Source organism: Melanerpes formicivorus, unplaced genomic scaffold (assembly GCF_026170545.1).
Source record: "Melanerpes formicivorus ecotype bairdi unplaced genomic scaffold, bMelFor1.0.p_v2 SCAF_4, whole genome shotgun sequence".
Classification (NCBI taxonomy): Eukaryota; Metazoa; Chordata; class Aves; order Piciformes; family Picidae; genus Melanerpes; species Melanerpes formicivorus.
This window is the reverse complement of record NW_027142356.1, coordinates 36,853,088-36,873,191: the sequence shown is the minus strand read 5'-3', so window position 1 is coordinate 36,873,191 and position 20,104 is coordinate 36,853,088. Positions and strand designations below refer to the sequence as shown.

The 20,104-nt window shown below is 51.7% G+C and overlaps 1 protein-coding gene across 1 annotated transcript in view; it reads left to right on the top strand.

The window, feature by feature from the left end:
- The first annotated feature begins 7,608 nt into the window (after positions 1 to 7,608).
- Positions 7,609 to 20,104, top strand: part of CORIN (corin, serine peptidase) — a 90,045-nt gene continuing 77,549 nt past the window's right edge. Inside the window, exon 1 of the mRNA XM_068171327.1 lies at positions 7,609 to 7,810. Coding sequence (XP_068027428.1) covers positions 7,736 to 7,810 — 75 coding nt within the window. The 5' untranslated portion in view covers positions 7,609 to 7,735. The remainder of the gene's footprint in view (positions 7,811 to 20,104) is intronic.

The window sequence follows — 20,104 nt, the reverse complement described above, 5'->3', positions numbered from 1 at the left end:
AAGACACCTCCAAAGGTCATCCAGTCCAACCCCCTCTGTGCTCAGCAGGGACATCCTCAACTAGATCAGGTTGGCCAGAGCCCAGTCGAGCCTCACCTCAAATGTCTCCAGGCATGGGGTCTGAGCTACTTGCCTGGGTGACCTGTTCCAGTGTGAGGTACAAGAGAGATGCAATGCTTTAAGAAAGGGAACATGCCCACAGGTACACACAACATGGATGGAGGGCATGGAAATCCCTCTGTGTACCTGCTGCTCCGTGGCCCAGCTGCTGAACCAGGTACTTGTTTCTTGGCATAAAGGTAAGGGGGGAGGAGGGGAGAGGACCAGGGAGGTCAAACAATCTGCAGAATAATAAATCACAGCTTTCTACTGGGGGTGGGTTGGCTGGGTTGTGTTTTGTGGGTGGGGTGGGGTTTTTGTTGTTGTTTTTTTTTTTGGGGGGTGGGGGGAGTGGTTATATTTTTTAGTTGCTTCTTCAGGTTGGGTTGGGGTTTTTGCCTTTTGGAGGGGTTGGAGCCACATCACAGGCTCACAGGATGGCAGGGGTTGGAAGGGACCCAAAGAGATCAAGTCCAACCCCTCCTGCCAGAGCAGGACCATACAGTCTAGCTCAGGTCACACAGGAATGCATCCAGACAGGCCTTGAAAGTCTCCAGAGAAGGAGACTCCACAACCTCTCTGGGCAGCCTGTGCCAGTGCTCTGTGACCCTCACAGTGAATAAGTTCCCCCTTGTGTTGAGGTGGAACCTCCTGTGCTGCAGCTTACATCCATTGCTCCTTGTCCTGTCCCAGGGAGCAAGTGAGCAGAGCCTGTCCCCTCCCTCCTGACCCCCAGCCCTCAGATATTTAGAAACATTTATTACATCCCCTCTCAGGCTTCTCTTCTCCAGACTGAACAGCCCCAGGGCTCTCAGCCTCTCCTCACAGGGCAGTGCTCCAGTCCCCTAATCATCCTTGTAGCCCTCTGCTGGACCCTCTCCAGCAGATCCCTGTCCCTCTTGAACTGGGGAGCCCAAAACTGAACATGTTGCAAGCATGATGAAGAAAGAGGTACCAGATAAAATTGCCTTTTATTCACTCTTCAGTAAAAAACAAACAAAACAAAACAAAAACCCCACAAAACAAAGAAAAAAGATAATTCTAGAAAGGAAATACTGAATGGAAGGTATCACAGTATCAGTCAGGGTTGGAAGGGACCACAAGGATCAGCTAGTTCCAATCCCCTTGCCATGGGCAGGGACACCCCACACTACATCAGGCTGGCCAGAGTAAGGATTATCCTTTTCCCCCAGCAATTTCAGTGGAGTATGTTGTCACATAATGTAATAAGCAAATGGTTTTAGTGGTGTTTACCGAAAGAATTATGTATTGATAAACAGATATTAAGTGATACCTGTAGCTGGAAGGATGTACTATAGAGAAGCCTGAGGAGGAGGAGGTTTAGCATGGAATCACAGAATTGTTAGGGTTGGACGGATCATTTAGTACCAACCCTCCTGCCATGGGCAGGGACACCTCACACTACATCAGGCTGCTCACAGCCACATCCAGCCAGGCCTTAAAACCCGCCAGGGATGAGGCTTCCACCACCTCCCTGGGCAACCTGTGCCAGTGTCTCGCCACCCTCATGGGGAAGAACTTCGTAAAATCCAGTCTGAATCTACCCAGGTGTAGGTTTTTTTCCATTTCCCCCAGTCCTATAACTCCCTGACATCCTAAAAAGTCCCTCCCCAGCTTTCTTGGAGCCCCCTTCAGATACTGGAAGGCCACAATTAGGTCTCCTGGGAGCCTTCTCTTCTCCAGACTGAACAGCCCCAACTCCCTCAGTCTGTCCTCACAGCAGAGCAGCTCCAGCCCTCTGCTCATCCTCATGGCCCTTCCCTGGACACCTTCCACCACCTCCAGATCCTTCCTGTAATAGATAGAGGCTCCAGAACTGGACACAGTACTCCAGGTGGGGTCTCACCAGAGCGGTGCAGAGGGGGAGAATCACCTCCCTTGCCCTGCTGGCTCTGCTTCTCTTGCTGCAGCCCAGGCTGTGATTTGCTTTCTGGGCTGCAAGTGCTCACTGCTGGCTCCTGTTAAGCTTCTCATCCACCATATTGAGCTGATGTGTAAACTGAAAACAGCTGGGGGGGTTGCTTTTCCTGACTGTTCTGCTGAGAGTTCATCCTTCAGCTGATCTGAGGTGCTTACAAATTGGGGTTCTATTTTGGAGGGGAAAAACTCCTTGGACAAGTTTGTTCCCTGTGGCAGCAACAAAGTTCTTGTGTGCGTTGATTTCATGTGAAAACCAAGCCAGACAATAAATGCATCACAAACACCTTGGAGCTGTGTTTGTTCTCCAGGACTGTTGGGGTGGAAACAGCAAACATCTTCTAGGAAATCTCTGTGTTTAAATAAATAAACAAATAAAGGCTGGGTTGGTTTGTTTGTTTTACCGTTGTAAATGTGCAGAGCAGGTGCAGTGAGTCCAGAGGAGGCCCCAAAGATGATCCAAGGACTGGTACACCTCTGCTCTGAGGATAGGCTGAGGGAGCTGGGGGTGTTCAGCCTGGAGAAGACCCCAGGAGGACCTTAGAGCTGCCTTCCAATACCTGAAGGGATCCTACAGGAAGGCTGCAGAGGGACTTTTCATCAAGGTGTGTGGAGACAGGACAAGGGGGAATGGTTTGAAGCTCAGGGAGAGCAGGGTTGGACTGGATCTTAGGAAGAAGTTCTTTGGGGTGAGGGTGATGGGAGTCTGGAGCAGGTTTCCCAGGGAGGCTGTGGCTGCCTCCTCCCTGGCAGGTGTCGAAGGCCAGGTTGGATGAGGCCTTGAGCAGTTGAGTCTATTTGAGAGGTGTCCCTGCCTGTGTTGGGGAAGTTGGAGTAGATGACCACAGGATCACCAAGGTTGGAAGAGACCTCAAAGATCATCAAGTCCAACCTGTCACCACAGACCCCATGACTAAACCATGGCACCAAGTGCCACGTCCAGTCCCCTCTTGAACACCTCCAGGGATGGTGACTCCACCACCTCCCTGGGCAGCACATTCCAATGGCCAACGACCCTCTCAGTGAAGAACTTTCTCCTCACCTCCAGCCTAAACTTCCCCTGGTGCAGCTTGAGACTGTGTCCTCTTGTTCTGGCTGCTGGAGAGAAGAGACCAACTCCCTCCTGGCTACAACCACCCTTCAGGCAGTTGTAGACAGCAAGGTCTCTTCCAGCCTAAGCCATTTGATGATGATGATGAGGAGGATGAAGATGATGATGAATTGCCACACTGCAGCAGGAGTTGTGGGCATGCTTTGTGTTGCCTTCTCCCCCTGCTCAGATTGACGCTGGAGTTACGCAATCAACATTCCTTCCTGTTACTGCTCCAGCAGCATTCTGAGAATGGGCTGGGGAAGGAGATTAAGACAAAATTCATGGGCATGGATTTACTAGATGAGTTTTCTTGGCCTCATGGGGAAATGAAGATGATTTATTGAGACATTTGTCCTGACCTTATCTACCAGAGAAGGAAATGTTATGATGCAGATAGCACCAAAATTTGCTCATAAAAGCTTCTGTGCTTGGTTGTGGCTCCACAGCACTGCTCTCTGAGTTCATGATCTCTGTAGTTCCAGCTCCAAAACTTATCTGCTGTACACCAGTGATCTCCCTGTGTTGTGTGGGGACAGAGCACAGATGCTTAGTTGGAAGGCTGTTTCTGTGGCAGGCAGTAGAAGCTTGGTATGTGTGGTAGCAGCTCTCTGGTGCATGCTTTAGGGTGGAGTGTTCTTGTGTGTCCAGAGAAGGGCAACAAAGCTGGGGAGGGGTCTGGAGCACAGCCCTGTGAGGAGAGGCTGAGGGAGCTGGGGTTGCTTAGCCTGGAGAAGAGGAGGCTCAGGGGAGACCTTATTACTCTCTACAGCTACCTGAAGGGAGGTTGCAGCCAGGTGGGGGTTGGTCTCTTCTCCCAGGCAACCAGCACCAGAACAAGAGGACACAGTCTCAAGCTGTGCCAGGGGAGGTTCAGGCTGGATGTCAGGAAGAAATTCTTCCCAGCAAGAGAGATTGGCCATTGGGATGTGCTGCCCAGGGAGGTGGTGGAGTCACCATCACTGGAGGTGTTTCAGAAGAGCCTGGATGAGGCACTTGGTGCCATGGTTGATTTGATTAGGTGGTGTTGGGTGATAGGTTGGACTCTATGATCTCTGAAGTCTTTTCCAGCCTGGTTAATTCTGTATTCTATTCTGTGTGGGCAGTCCATGGGTGACTCTGTCCTCAGTTCCTCTGAGTTCTGATATCCCTCTCCTGCTTTGTTTCCAACCCATCACTAGGTGTTACCTACGGGCTTTTAAGTTGCTCCCTTTTCTTTCTTCATCAATGTAAATTTGTATTTGTGGCTGCCCTCTATCATTCAATTAAATCAATTGCCCTAGAGAAAGGTAAACAGAAGATACATACTGTTGTGGTAGTTTACCAGGCAGGGAAATGCAAGGTAAGAATTAGAGGGAAATTAAATGTGGTCAAATTAGTTAGAAGATGATGAGGCATGTTTGCTTCTTGCCACTAATGGTTACATGTTAATGAATTCTTTGGGCTCTGCATTACAATGCTTAAATGCTGTGCTGCCAGGAAACGAGTACCTGGTAGGGGTAAGTGTCTGAATATGAGCTCTGTGATTTACTAAACTCAGTCACAAGGGAGGCTAAATGGCAGCTGTCTAGAAATCAGTGATAATCCGAGGGAGCTGTGGCTCCCTTCCAGTATTATTTAATCTAAGTAACTGTTCCTCATGCAGTGATTTCCATAAAACTGCCAGCAAAGCCAGACCTTGGCTTGGGCTTTCTCTGTGTGCTGAACTCTGTGGCTGAATCCTGGAGCTGTGAATCTGCAGTTTGAGTGGCCCCTCTCCTTGAGGAAGAGGCTGAGGGAGCTGGGATTGTTTAGCCTGGAGAAGAGGAGGCTCAGGGGTGACCTCAGTGCCCTCTACATTGTCACAAACGGTCACAAACTACCTGAAAGGTGGTTGTAGCCAGGAAGGGGTTGGTCTCTTCTCCCAGGCAACCAGCACCAGAACAAGGGGACACAGTCTCAAGCTGTGCCAGGGGAAGTTTAGGCTCGAGGTGAGGAGAAAATTCTTCACCAAGAGAGTCATTCGTCATCTTCTCAGGATCTCAGGTAGTGGTAGGACTAGGGGGAATGGAATGAAGCTGGAGGTGGGGAGATTCAGGCTAGATGTGAGGAGGAGGTTCTTCCCTGTGAGAGTGGTGAAACCCTGGAATGGGTTGTCCAGGGAGGTGGTTGAGGCCCCATCCCTGGAGGTGTTTAAGGCCAGGCTGGATGAGGCTCTGGCCAGGCTGATCTAGTGTGGGGTGTCCCTGCCCATGGCAGGGGGGTTGGAACTAGCTGATCCTTGTGGTCCCTTCCAACCCTGACTGATACTATGATTGGAATGTGCTGCCCAGGGAGGTGGTGTAGTCACCATCCCTGGAGGTGTTCAAGAGGAGATTGGACGTGGCACTTGGTGCCATGGTCTAGTCATGAGGTCTGTGGTGACAGGTTGGACTCGATGATCCTTGAGGTCTCTTCCAACCTTAATGCTACTGTGAACTTAGTATGAGATTAGCAGTCAGGATTGCTTCGAGGTTTGGAATTCGCAGTCCTGGTGCTGAACCCACCTGAAGCCAAGGCTGGCTTTGTGGTCTGAGCATGTGCTGCACCCCTAGATTTCACTTTTCAGTTGTTCTAATATCCTTTTTTTTTGCCAGGGCTAACTAATCTCTGTGGAGCACTGTACTACGCAGAGAATTATGCCTCTTTTTGTCAGCATTGCAGCACGAAATGTTGGTTTGCATTAAGCAGTTTGAACATTGTACATAAATCCTTCTGTCTCTTTCTGTGCTGCTCCTATTATTTCTGCAATTGTTTTAAAAACCAAACCAACTGGCTTCCCCGGGGGGGGGGCTTTGCTTGCCTGGGTGGGAAAAAACCCACAGGGCTGCATTGCCACGAGCAGGAGTTACTTCTGTGCGGTGGCACTCCAGAGGCACAGCCTGCCCAGCCTCTGCAGCAGAAAGTTTGCACACAAACAGAAAGTGACAGGGCCTGAATTTGAAGGTATGGAAACAAAGATGCCTGGGAAAGAAGCTGGGAAAGAGCTGGGGAGATGTGTTTGGCTTAGACACATACAAACAAACTCTACAGAGGGGGTACCATCCTCCCTGGCAGCCCGGAGTGGTGACCGAGGGTAGGAGCTGTATTTGTGTCAAGGTGGCTGTTCACATTCTGGGGAGGGGTTCTGGCTCACATTTTGAATGGCAGCATTTCAACACCACTAAAACATACCCAGGGAAAACTGGAAGGCTTCCTGGTTTGTGTTATCTTAGAAATGAGTCATGGTGCCCGTGCCAGCTCCCTCTCACTCCTGGAAAGGTCCTGCCGTGCATCTCCTCTCATAGCACCCACTTCTGCCCCTCAACCGTGCTTTTTGTCCCAGTGACTTTCTCACTCTTGGATAGCACATGTGAGCTCCATTACGAGCACAAACTTAGGATTCAGACAGATTTGCCATCTCTGGAAGCAGGTACAGGGAAGAGGGAACAAAAAAAGGCATCAAAATTCAAGTCTTAAATAAAAGTCTAAGTCTTAATGGGGTGAGGCATTTGCTTTGTCATTCGCAGCTTCAGGCAGCACTTGTCTCGGCGTGAGACCTTTGCTTTAAGAGCTTTGCAACAGCCAACACCCCGCTCCGGATCTCAGGTCGCTGGGGTCGGTCACGGCCAGGACCCGCGGGGGGACAGGTGCAGCGTCCCCGGCCATCGTTGTCTTGCGCGGGAGGGACGAGGCACGACGGGTTTGCGCGGCTCCAAGACCCGTCGCCGGCTCCGGGAGAGCTGCCTCCCGGCAGAGTCCTCTCTCCTGCGCTTCAGCCGCGGCGGCGGCGGCAGCGTGCGGTGCCGCTATCTGGAGGTGCCGGGTGGAGAAAGGCAAACCGCTGGACTACGGAGGAAAGCCTCGCAGACCCTGCACCCTCGAAACTTCCTATCCCCGGGGTGAAACGAAAGCTTTTGCATGACCGTAACGTACTATTAAGAGCACCCCGAAGGCTGGCGAATCCTTCGGCGCCTGCAGGAGTTCTGCGCCCGGGAACGGCTGAGGGATGGGCCTCGGAGCCCGACCCGGGCTTGCCACCCCCTGAACTCCGCGCTCCAACTCGGCGGGCCGGGGGCGTCGGTGGGTCCCTGCGCTGCGGTGTTCTCGGATCGCTTTATCCGCAGGTGCAGACCTGGGCGACTCAGGAGCAGAACCGCAACCAGACAAGGTGAGGAGTACTAGGGGCGAGCTCCGTCAGCTTCAGCCTGGCGCATCGCCCCTGGCTGAGGCACGCACCTGAAGCCCCTCGCGGTCTGATGAGGAGTCCTTTGTCGGAGCGAGACACAGGCAAAGGCTGCGCACACCTCATCCGCCCTCGCCGGGGGACGGCTTTCAGGGCGCAGTTAAGAAGTGGTCTGTCTTTCGGCTTGTCCCCAAGGGACGGAGCCTGGTGTGCAAAAGGGGTGGGGATGTGGCGGCTTTCTCGCCGAGGTTTATTATTATTGGGTGGAGGAGGGGGAGGGGGAGTCTGCCGAGCAGACAAAATGACGAGCCCCCCCCTTCCTCCCCGCAAGTGTATATGTGCGGGAGGCCGTGGCTCGTCAGAGCTTGAGGTAGAGAAACGTGTGGGGGGTGGTCACCGTGGAGTGGTTCAACAGCAGCCGGAGCATGCACTCCGCGCAACAGTTCCCTGCCCTGCCTGCGGAGGAGGAGCGCTACCGGCAGGTCCTCTCCGCCAACCGGGTAAGAAGAATCCGAGGGCGCTCCTCTCCGCTTATGGGGCCGGGGGCTTGTGAGAGACAGCTGGCTCCGGCGCTAAGCGCCCCCAGGGCCGCAGGCGGAGAGCTCAGCGGGACACAGCCTGGGCCACCGCCGGGTGCCGGGGATGGTGGACGGGGGAAGGGGAGCGCGGCCGCGGCTCCAGCGGGGAATGCCCGTGCGCCGAGGGGCAGGTTGCTCGGGCAAGTGGGGAAGGGGCGAGCCCTGCTCCGAGCCCCGCCATCAGCCACAGTAGGGACGCTGTCGTGGTCCTGGGAGGCGCAGGCTGGGCGATCTCGGGGGCAAGTGGCCACTAGCCGCTTTCCTGTGGCGCGACCCGCGCGTCTGGGCAGGAGAGGTGCCGGGGACGGCCGGGTTTAGAGGCGCAGGATGTAGGTGAGTCGTAGTGAACGACCGGTGGTTAAGAGCGTTTCACGAAGAGCTCCGCAGCGTCCTCTCGCCGGTGGTCTCACGAAGTCATCAGGGAACCGGCGCTGATGGGCCCGGTGTCGCTCTGGCCATGGCAAAGAGCGATTGCGCCGAGCCCGACGGCAACAGGTCCGACCGGGGTTTGCGAGAGCAAAGTTTGGGCTTTACCTTCAGAAAGGATGGCCATGGCGGCTCTGCCGGCGTCTGGGCTCCCGAGGAGCATAGGTCCTCGTCCCCGGCACAATATCTGCCTCCCTGCAGCGACGAGAGATGATGTCGCGCTCGGATGCACCCTGGGGTCCTACGTCCCTTCGCGCGGCTGTCCGGCAGGTAGAAGGAGCACACCGGCGTGCCTGCGAGTGGCCGACCGGGACAGTACGGGTGTTCCCAGGCTCCCAGCATACCCCCTGGGAGGAGGGATGAGGGGGAAAGGGGATCACACCTCGCCTACCTTTACAAGAGAGGCGGCACGGGGTGCGTGGGAGCTCGTAGGAGGCGGCTGACGAACGTTCGGGGTCAGCCCTGCGCTCCCCGAGCCGGGGAGAGGGCGGCGGTGAACATCGGGGCTGGTGCGAAGCAGGAGAGGGAGCGGCGGAGCTCCCCGCCCTGCCGCACCCGTCCGCAGGCGACCGAAGCGGCACATCGGCGGGGTTTACAAGGGTGTACACACGGCAGTGTGCTCCGGTAGCATCGCTGCTCCGCTTGATTTAATGTGCAGACTCCTTGGACGTCTTTCACGGCAGACGGTTAATTAATGAAACTTTAATTTATTAGCAGACTGGCTGCAGTGGTGAAAGCCTCAAGTGAAATCAAATATTTAGAGCTTCTAATGCATTCACGAGGTCTCTTGGGAAGGTTTAGCTTTCAGCAGTTAAAACACGGGGATGGATTTTTCCATATGGTCACTTAAACTTTTCCTGTGTTCCTAAAAGACGGACCAGCTTTGTACTCACAGGATGTTAGGAGTTGGAAGAGATCTCCGAAGATCATCGAGCCCAACCCCCCTGCCAGAGCAGGACCATAGAATCCAGCACATCTAAGGGATGCCTTAGCTGGGGAGCTCTGTTGTAAGCTTCTCAGGTGCTGTGATGCAGGCAGCCTTGAATTGGTGCACCGCTAGTAAAGAAATCCAAACAGCTGTGAAGGAGTAATGCAAGGAGTTGTAGAACCACTCTGCTTATGTGTCTCTGTAAAAGCTGGGGACACCTCCTGAGTGTCTTGGACATCAAGATTCTGTAGGGAGATGGGAGCTCCTCTGGCATACAGGGGAATTAAAAAAACAAGAAGCCCAAACCTCCTTTAGAGAGGAAATGCTCAGGAGTATTTCCCCCTCCTTCATCTCAGCCCTTTATGGGGTGCCCTGGCAGCCGTGTTTTTAATGCCTGTGGGGGAAGCCTGACCCTTCAGCTTTGCATATAATCATCACTCATCACACATCCTTGGGGAAGCCACCAGAACTCTTTCCCCTGAGAAGCTTCTCAGGGTGGTGCTGCCAAGCAGCACAACTCTCTTGCCCAGATCAGAGGAATCTGCTTGTGCTCTATTGGTATCTGATGGGACCACCAGGGGAAAAAGAAATGCTTGTGGGTTTTTCCCCCCCATTCTTTTGGAGTTGGGACTATAAAATACTGAAGAAAACATTCACTTCCTCTCCAGAAATCTTTGCTGTGTGCCTTGGGTGGATAACTTGAGTGTGCAGGTGTAGGTGTGAGTGACAGGTATGAGGACACGTGTCACATCTGGAGGTGTTCTGCACAATGTGCCAGGCAGTTGAGGGGCAGAGTGATTCCAGTCTGAGCACAGTCTGAAATACTGGGGTTTCCCCCTGTCCCAGCTTGTGTCTGCATTCTTGCTTAGCTGTTAACTATGGATTAAATGACGTCTGCAGATACAGAGGAAAGCCAGGACTGCTAGCAGTGCCAGTAATGATTTAAAAACCCATGTTTAGGCGAATGTAGGAGCTGCTTTGTGTTTGCTTGTTCTGTTGGGCTTTGTGTTGTTTTTGCTAAGCTGCTATAGATGTTTAGGTCTTACCACTCTGCTCCCTGTGTCCTGCTGTTATACTGACTCCATGTATTGCCAGACACGTCGAGGGTTTTTTATTGTTACTTGCATGGCCAAGCAAGGAGCTGAGATGGATAATCACCCAGACAGAAATCTCCTTTCCCAGAAGGTGAAATAACTGAAATGTTGGTTAACTGCAGAGGTCAGTGATAATGAGATTAACCAGAATTAACCAGGTTGGAAAAGACCTTTGAGATCATCAGGTCCAACCTATCACCCAACACCATCTCATCAACTTTCTTGGCCACCTGGGCACACTGCTGGCTCATGTTCAGCTGTTGTCAACCAGTGCCCCCACGTCCCTTTCTGCCTGGCTGCTCTCCAGCCAGGAGGGAACAGTCCTTCCAAGTGAAGGCAGAATAGGTGAGGGAATGTTGGGATGGGTACACTTGGTGACAAAACCCAGTGGCTCCTGCTCTAACCAACAAATGCAGAATGCTGAGTAAGCCCTTTGTACACAGTTGGGAAGATGGTGCTGCCATTGGTGTGGCCTAGTGGGTGTTTGGGCTCAGTGAGCCTTGAGCACCAGTCTGGGACTCAGCAGATTCTGTCCACCTCAGTACAATGCAGGCACTCCAGACAATTCCTGAAGAGCTGGGAGCTGTGGCTTTGACCTCACCTGCACCAGGAGGCTGTGGACACCAAGCCACCTTCTTGCACACCTTGTGAGGCAGTTACACACAGTGGCAACTACCTCCTGGTGTGGTCTCCAGGTTTTAAAAGATGGTGGCTACCACTGCATTGTGTGGGAAGAGTCAAATCCTGTCAGGGTGTCAGGTATCCTCAGCAGACACTTGGAAGGCTGGATGAATGCCTTGTTTCTGAATGCCAGCCAAGGGAGGATGGCAGGACACTTGCAGCAGGGCAGTTCTAGGCTTGCACATGCAGCTGGGGTCTTCCTACATGTGGCAGTCAGACACCTCCTGGTTTTTAAAAGCTTTCAGGACATGGCACTTCAGCAGCAGGACTTGAGGGGCAGTGATTACAGCCTGAATGCAGTTTGAAACGCTGAGGCTGCCCTCTGTCCTGCTTTGTTTCCCTACAAAAATGAAGCAGACCTCATAAATGGTAGGATGGGTAAGTACAGTTCTTCAGTGCCAGGGGCTAATGGTGGATTCTAACCCCTTTCACAGTGACAGGCTGTCACAGCAGGGCAGGGAAAGCTTAAGTCTTTCTTGGAAAGGTCTTCACACAGAGAACAACCCCTGAAGACAGTGGCCAGACAGGCTCCAGCTTGCCTACCGGCATTGCCTGTCTATTTTTAATTCTAGTGACCCTCCACAGTCAATTTTTGCCATGCGAGGGTGTGGAGTTTCATCTGTAACTGCTCTGAGCATCCGTCTGGGTCCCAGATCGTGAGCGTCCCCCTGCACATGCTGGAACCTGTCACTGAGGGAGTTACCGCAGATGCGTGGTGGGTCATCGCTTCCTGCGAGGCTGCATGAGGAAAAACTAGGGGGGCATGGGGGGAAAGCGAGAAGGAAGAGCTCAAAGCCTTGGCTAGCTGCTTTGCCAGGCGCCACAGCCTCCATGTCCTCTGGCCGGCCCCGGCAGCCTCCTCTCCCTAAGCCGTGTGCGGAGGCGCTGGGCGGGCTGACGAGCTCAGGTCGAGCCTTGGGGCTTCCGCAGCAGGGCCACCTGGCCCGGCGGTGCTGAGCGGCGGGGGAGCGGGGAGCGCTCCTTGGTGGCCGCCTCTCTCGGGGCGCAGCCCCGCCACGGAAGAATACGATGCCGATCGCATCCCTTCCCTCCGTCCCCCGCCCCTCTATAAATAACTCTCGCTGGGTCGACCTGTCAGATTCCCGCGGCAGCGCTGCCGATCCCCTGACCCGGGACGCCTGCAGTGGAAAGTCTGAATGCAAAAAATACCGAAGTAAAAATAGAGCCCCGGCGGCAGGTCCTAGCGCCGGGGCACAGCGCTGCCGCTCCGGCCCAGCCGCTGACCGCTCTCCCGGCGCCGCTGCCTGCGCTCCCCGGCCCCGCTGCGCCTCGGCGCTGCGCAGCGCGGAGAGCTTCCTCACCCCGCATCCCGATCCCCTTAGTACCTTAATGGTCAATTCTCTTCTTCTTCTTTATTTTTTAGCTGTCAGGTGGAGGCAAAACAAATGTTTGCTACTCAGCTGTGGAACAGAGAGTTCCTTTCCACTTGGGGATTTGGGCTTGTCTTTTCCAATCAGCTAATGTGAAAGAAATAGAGGTAATGGCTTAATATCCCAAATGTAAAAACAATAACAATGAGACAACAGTCAAGGAAGGGCTTGCTGTTTCGAGGAGATGAGAATCTTGCTGCCTCTGATGACCAAATTACATTTCATCCCATGCCTGCCTTGTGCAGAAGATTGCTCCCCTGCAGGGAGATTCTCCTCAGCTGTGGTTTCAAGCAACTAAAACCCACAGCAATGCTTGTAATTATTTGTTTATGATGTGCTGTTATTCCTGAAGGTTAAAGCCTGGTGATAGCTACCGGAAAGTGCTGCCTGACTGCTGTGTGTGCCTTCTCCTCCTGGTGCACCCATGTTGTGGTTCCCAGCTCTCAGTGCCCACTGGAGCACGGAGTATCTTGGCTCTGGGGGAGGATTGGCCTTGACTCACAGCCAAGCACTCACACTGCTGCTCCATTACCTCCCTTCTGTTCTGTGGGATAGAGGAGAAAATAGGAAGAATGAGTGTGAGCAAGCTTGTGGGTCAAGGTAAAGGCTGGGAGATTACCAGTGGCTGTTGTGGGCAAAAGAGACTCACATGGAGGAAATATTTATTACTGATTAATATAAACATTAATACATGGCAGGTAATGATAGGACTAGGGAGAATGGAACAAAAATAGAAATGAGTAGATTCAGATTGGATGTTAGGAGGAAATTCTTCACCATGAGGGTGGAGAAACACTGGCACAGGTTGCCCAGGGAGGTGGTGGAAGCCTCATCCCTGGAGGTTTTTATAGCCAGGCTGAATGTGGCTCAGAACAGCCTGATCTAGTGTGAGGTGTCCCTGCCCGTGGCAGGGGATTGGAACTAGATGATCCTTGCAATCCCTTCCAACCCTGACAGTTCTCTGATTCTCTTTAATTACTGATTCAGGTAATGTGAGAAAAACCCACCAAAATAAACAAGCATCAAAACACTTGGAGAAAACCTCTCTCCTCCTCCATTCCCAGGCTCAGCTTCACTCCAGACTCCTCTCCTCCCCCCTTGCCACTGCAGCAGGTGACACACTCCCTTCAGCAGGGCAAGGAGTGGTGCAGGGGAGGATTGTGAGTCTTCTCTGCTACTCCTTCCTTCTCCCTCTTCCTCTGCTCTGGTGTGGATCCTCCAATGGCTGCAGTCCTTTGGGGATTATCTGCTGCACCATGGAGCAACTACTTCTCTCCTGACCTTGGTGTTTGCACTGCTATCTCTCACTCTTTTCTGCTTCTCTGCCCATATGGTGGTTTTGGCTCTTTCTTAAATATGTTTCCACAGCAGCTGATGGTCTCAGCAGTGCCCTGTGGTATGGATGGAGGCCATCCTTGCAGTTCCCCTCACTGCCACAGCAGCTTGACACCTACTCTCAGTACAGATGCCCATGTAGTCAGGGGCAGAAGTGTCTAGAAATGGTGGTCAACACATCACAGCAAACTGACCAAATGGCAGTTGCCTATGTGGTTGTCTGCTCTCCTGTCCCCCTACCCACATCCCCAAATCACAAAGGGATGAAATCCATCCATCCATCCATCCATCCATCCATCCATCCATCCATCCATCCATCCTTCAGTTCCTCACCATTTCTGTCATTAGAGTGGAACCCCTGCAGCATCTGCCTCTTTGGCTGCCACACAGTTTTTATGTGCACCTTGCATTGTTCACTCCATTTTACAACACAGGATCGTAGGCTCACAGGATGTTAGGGGTTGGAAGAGACCTCTGGAGATCATCAAATCCAACCCCCCCTGCCAGAGCAGGACCATAGAATCTATTGCAGGTCACACAGGAATGCATCCAGATGACTTTTGGATATCTCCAGAGAAGGAGACTCCACAACCCCTCTGGGCAGCCTGTTCCAGTGAAGTTCCTCCTCATGTTGAGGTGGAACCTCCTGTGCTGTAGTTTCTATCCATTGCGCCTTGTCCTATCCCAGGATACAAGTGAGCAGAGGCTGTCCCTTCCTTCCTGACACTCAGCCCTCAGATATTTATAAACCTTTATTAAATTCCCTCTCAGTCTTCCCTGGACTAAACAGCCCCAGGGCTCTCAGCCATTTTTCACCAGGCAGTGCTCCAGTCCCTTCATCAATCCTTGTAGGGCAGAGTAGAGGGGGAGGAGAACCTCCCTCGATCTGCTGGACACACTCTTCTTAATGCACCCTAGGATCCTATTGCCTTTCTGGGCCCCAAGGTCACATTGCTGTCCTGAAGGCATTCTCTTGGCCATAAAGCCATGGGTAGCAGTGAAGAGTTTTCCATCCCAGATCTCCAAGAGCTGCAGCCCTGCATTCATGCAGTAACACAACACAGAGTTCTGCCTGCTGTGGAATTCCATGGGTGAGTGGTGCAACAGGGAGATTTCTTCCCTTGCTCCTGCTTCCTGTGCCAAATCTTTTGCTGGGTGGGTTGTCTACTCTCTGTTAAAATTGCCCCAGAAGCAGGGGGAGCTGGAGATTATAGAAACAGAACATGCTAGGGTCATCAGGCTCTCCCCAGCCTCTTGCATCCTGAGGAAGAAACACAGATGGGTGAGCCCAGCTTGCCCCAAGAGCCTGTGCACTTCTGCCATCACATGGTGCTGAGGGACAGACAGGGGTGAGCCCAGCTTGCCCTAAGAGCCTGTGCACTTCTGCCATCACATGGTGCTGAGGGACAGACAGGGGTGAGCCCAGCTTGCACCAAGAGCCTGTGCACTTCTGCCATCACATGGTGCTGAGGGACAGACGGGTGAGCCCAGCTTGCCCTAAGAGCCTGTGCACTTCTGCCATCACATGGTGCTGAGGGACAGACAGAGGTGAGCCCAGCTTGCACCAAGAGCCTGTGCACTTCTGCCATCACATGGTGCTGAGGGACAGACGGGTGAGCCCAGCTTGCCCTAAGAGCCTGTGCACTTCTGCCGTCACATGGTGCTGAGGGACAGGCATTCCTGAGGGACAGCTCATTGTTTGCAAGATGCTAGTTCGAGGTCTCTTCCAACCTGGTTGATTCTGTGATTCTATGTCACATCCAAATGCTGATGGAATGAATGATATGGAATGGATAATCTATCAGGGACTGTAGCTATCATCCTTATTTTTCTTTCTTACTACTTGATCTGCAGCAGCCATGTAACAAAAGAATTAAGTAATAGCTGCATTTGTTTTTAAGCTTCACCTTGTTCCTGGCCAACCACTTTAAAGCTGTAAGTTCAAATACTTTATCAGGAGGTCTGGAATGCCAGCTGAATGTGTTTGGAAGTTACTAACAATTCTCCTTTCTTTCCTGTAAGTTCAGAGTGTCTGGAGTAATGGTGATAGTGGTCCAGAAGGGCTAAGAACCCAGATGGTTTCCATTTGCTTTCCTCCCATCACAGGCAGGATTCCTCTTGGAGATCTCCAAAGAGAATGTGAATGGGAGGAAAGCTGCCATCTGTTCTAGGGATGAGAATTCAATTGAATACTTCTAGCCATAAATACAGTAGGATATAATTCACCAGAATACAGCAGGATATTAATTCACCAGGTTGGTGCTGCTGCAGTGGCTTATGTGGAAGATTTTATCCTACAAATCCTTATGTGCTCCCTAAACCTCTGCCACTGTGTCACAGCCAAACGTGTGCAGCAATGCAAGTGCCTTGTTAAACCACTTCATCCTGAGTTTTCTGTGTCAGCTCCTTGTTCCCTAACTTTGACAATGACAAATAGATTTAATCTTTAGGCCCCTCTTCAGCTCTTCCTGTCAAGATGCCCCTGGTAGTTTCAGATAATAGCCTTCTCTTCCTTCCTTCTGCTGAAGCAGAATGTTTGAAGAGAGTGCGTGGCCATGCTTCTGAGCAAAGTGGTAACCTATTGAAAAATGGATGAGTCACCTCTGAATCTTGTAGGTTATTGACCTGTGGAGATACTGTGCAAGTCCATTTTCATCTTTGGGGAAGAGAACAAATAAGCACCCAGCTATGCTGAACAGATTAAGCTTTGCTCTGACTCCAAACCATGCCCTCCCCCTTGATCAATGTTGCTGCTGCTCTCATCCTCGGGGCAAGGGTGAGCGTCTTCTTATTCATAATTCAGGAAGAAGCCATTAGTGTAAAGTTAACATCACACATTCAGACCCCAAATGGGGGTTTCTTCTGGGCAGATGTTTAGAGTGTAAGAAGAATCAGTACATTTTAGAGGGAAATGGATAAGCAGCACACAAAGCAGACATGCTCCTGCAAAGATTCCTGCCATTTGTTCAGCTCGCATTCCAGTTTGGCATCCGACTCAGGTCACCAAAAGCTTCTGAGTTTAAATAGGTTAAAGTAATTGTAAGTAGTTAGAATAGAATAGAATAAACCAGGTTGGAAGAGACCTTCAAGATCATCATGTCCAACCTATCATTCAACACCACCTAAACAACTAACCCATGGCACCAAGCACCCTGTCAAGTCTCCTCCTGAACACCTCCAGTGATGGTGACTCCACCACCTCCCCGGGCAGTCCATTCCAATGGCCAATCACTCTCTCTGTGTAAAACTTCCTCCTAACCTCCAGCCTAAACCTCCCCTGGCACAGCCTGGGACTGTGTCCTCATGTTCTGGTACTGATTGCCTGGGAGAAGAGACCAACCTCTGCCTGTCTACAACCCCCCCTAAGGTAGTTGTAGAGAGCAATAAGGTCACCCCTGAGTCTCCTCCAGGCTAAGCAACCTCTGCTATGAGGACAGGCTGAGGGAGCTGGGGGTGTTCAGCCTGGAGAAGAGGAGGCTCCAGGGAGATCAAATAGCAGCTTTCCAGTACCTGAAGGGGGCTACACAAAGGATGGAGAGGATGGTTTACCAAAGCCTGTGGTGATAGGACAAAGGGCAATGGCTTCAAACTGGAGAAGAGCAGACTGAGATTGGATGTTGAGAACAGTTTTTTTTACTGTAAGGGTAATGTAACACTGGAACAGGCTGCCCAGGAAGGTGGCCCCATCCCTGGAGGTATTCAAGGTGAGGTTGGGCAGAGCTCTGGGCAGCCTGATCTAGTTGGGGATGTCCCTGCTGACTGCAGAGGGGGTTGGGCTGGATGACCTTTGGAGGTTCCTTCCAACCCAGACTGTTCTGTGATTCTATAAACAGCAGTGCACATAGCACACGTGATGGACTGGACACCTTTGAGTTCAGAAAGTTAAACCAATGGATCAGGAACTAATAAGGGAGGAAAAGAAAAGAAAGGAATGTCAAATTAGGAGGTCTAGTTCCCTTGTGAGGGGTGAAACTTCTGGTGGGGCTTCTACACAGGTGATTATTGATGCATGGAATGGGAGCCACAGGGCAGGTGGGATTTTTTTGTTTGTCCCTTCTAGTTTTCCAGGCTTGAAAGGTGCTTTTAAGAGGAGGTTTTCCTCCAACTGCATCCTTGCACCTCCTCAGAATGCTCTTTCCAGATCTTTTTGTTGTCACAAATTAGGCCTCTGAGATTTGGTGTTTTTTTGGTACAGTTTTTGTTTTAACAGATTCCAAATTTACTCTCTGGTGCTAATGGCTCTTGTGCAGGCATCTGCTGATTGAACTCCTGGAGAAGAGGAGGCTCAGGGGAGACCTTATTGCTCTCTACAACTACCTGAAGGGAGGTTGTAGTCAGGTGGGGGTTGGTCTCTTCTCCCAGGCAAGCAGCACCAGAACAAGAGGACACAGGCTCAAGCTGTGCCAGGGGAAGTTTAGGCTGGAGGTGAGGAGAGAGTTCTTCCCAAAAAGAGTAATTGGCCTTTGGAATGTGCTGCCCAGGGAGGTGGTGGAGTCACCATCCCTGGAGGTGTTCAAAAAGGGATTGGATGTGGCACTTGAAGCCGTGGTTTAGTTATTCATGAGGTGTTGGGTGATAGGTTGGACTGGCTGATCTCTGAGATCTTTTCCAGCCTAATTGATTCTGTGATTCTATGCACTCCCAGCAAAGCAGGACCCTCAGGTGAGTGCTGTGCTTCTCCCCTGCCTGTTGAGCTGTGGTTCTCAGCAGTGTGTAGCCAGAGGCTTGCCCTCGCTGCTCTGCTGCCTTAGCAAACCTCAACGCAGTGCACATCTGGGTGGTCAGGAACGCATTAGAGTGGTCTCTGGGTGTGCTCAGAAACCCAGCATGGCACTGGTGAAGCTTTCCTGAGTCGTTTTTTTTGCAAGCTCTGGGAACTTGAAGAAAATGAATAACCCCCAAAAGCAAAAACTCTGCAATAATTCAAGATCACTTTCCCCCAAACACTTCCCCACTGCCTGCTGAGGTAGGCTGGGTGGATGTTCGTGTTCTGGTGTGGGGAAATGCCACATGATGATCACCACAGTCAAGTTCCTAAATGAAAGTCTGCCACAGACACTTCAGTTTGGGACAAAAAATCTCTGATATCTTCCATATGTTTACTAAATCTTGCTTGGCTTATGTGGCATAGCAACATCACACATCTTTGCCATCAGCTGTTAGCAATAAAGAAGAGGAAAACTTAGAACTGTAGCAAGTTTGCCATCAGCAGAACTGTTTCTGATTCTGAATGGTCTTGAAAATACAACAGTTTCACTGTAAATGAGGGCACCATCCCCTCTTGTAGTTGCCAGTTGACACCAGTGACATTATCAACAGTACCACAGTACCTGAGGGGTTGGAAGGGAGCTCCAGAGATCATCCAGTCCAACCCTCCCTGCCAGAGCAGCATCACCCAGGGCAGTCTGCACAGGAATGCAGCCAGGTGGGGTTGGAAAGTCTGCACAGAAGGAGACTCCACAACCTCTCTGGGCAGCCTGCTCCAGGGCTCTGGCACCCTCACTGTCAAGAAGTTTCTCCTCATGTTGAGCTGAAATCTTCAATGTTTAGCTTTGTATCCACTGTTCCCTGTCTTCATATTGTGCATCACCAAAAAGAGCTTGGCCCCCTCCACTGGGCACCCACCCCTCAGATATTGACAGACATTGATCAGATCCCCTCTCAGCCTTCTCTTCTCCAGACTAAACAGCCCCAGGGCTCTCAGTGTCTCTTCACAGGGGAGATGCTCAAGTCCCTTAATCATCCTCGTGGCTTTCCCTTGCACTCCCTCCAGCAGGTCTCTGTCTCTCTTGAACTGGGGAGCCCTAAACTGGACAGAGTATTCCAGGTGTGGTCTCACAGTGCATGCAGTGTTTAATTCAAAATAGCCTTTCTTCAGCTGAGTTTTCTAACAGCAGTGGGGGGAAGGGAACCTGTGTTCTTCAAGTACTGGTTCAGTGCTGTGCTAAACCAGTTGCACACCAAAATCTCTGGTGTTTGGGGTTGGTTTCTTTCAGCCTGCCCTCAAGGATTCTGCTTGTAAGGCTTCTTTCCCTTAGAAAAGGAGGCAAATGTGTATCTACAAGGTTCCTCAGCCTTACAGGCTTCAAGAATGAATCAGAGAAACTACTGACTAAAGGAAGAGTTGAGGGAGACTGGTTTCTTGGCCACTAACCGGGAAGCTTGAGGTTATCCAAGCAAATAAGCAAGTATCACCCCTGCTCCATTCTCCAGGCCCATTTTTCTCTGAAGATTCCATTATGTATGCTTTTGGTCCATTACTTATTAGAATGGAGAGGACAGAACATGTCTGAAGAGCAGCAAAGCTGGGGAGGGGTCTGGAGCACAAGCCCTATGAGGAGAGGCTGAGGGAGCTGGGGTT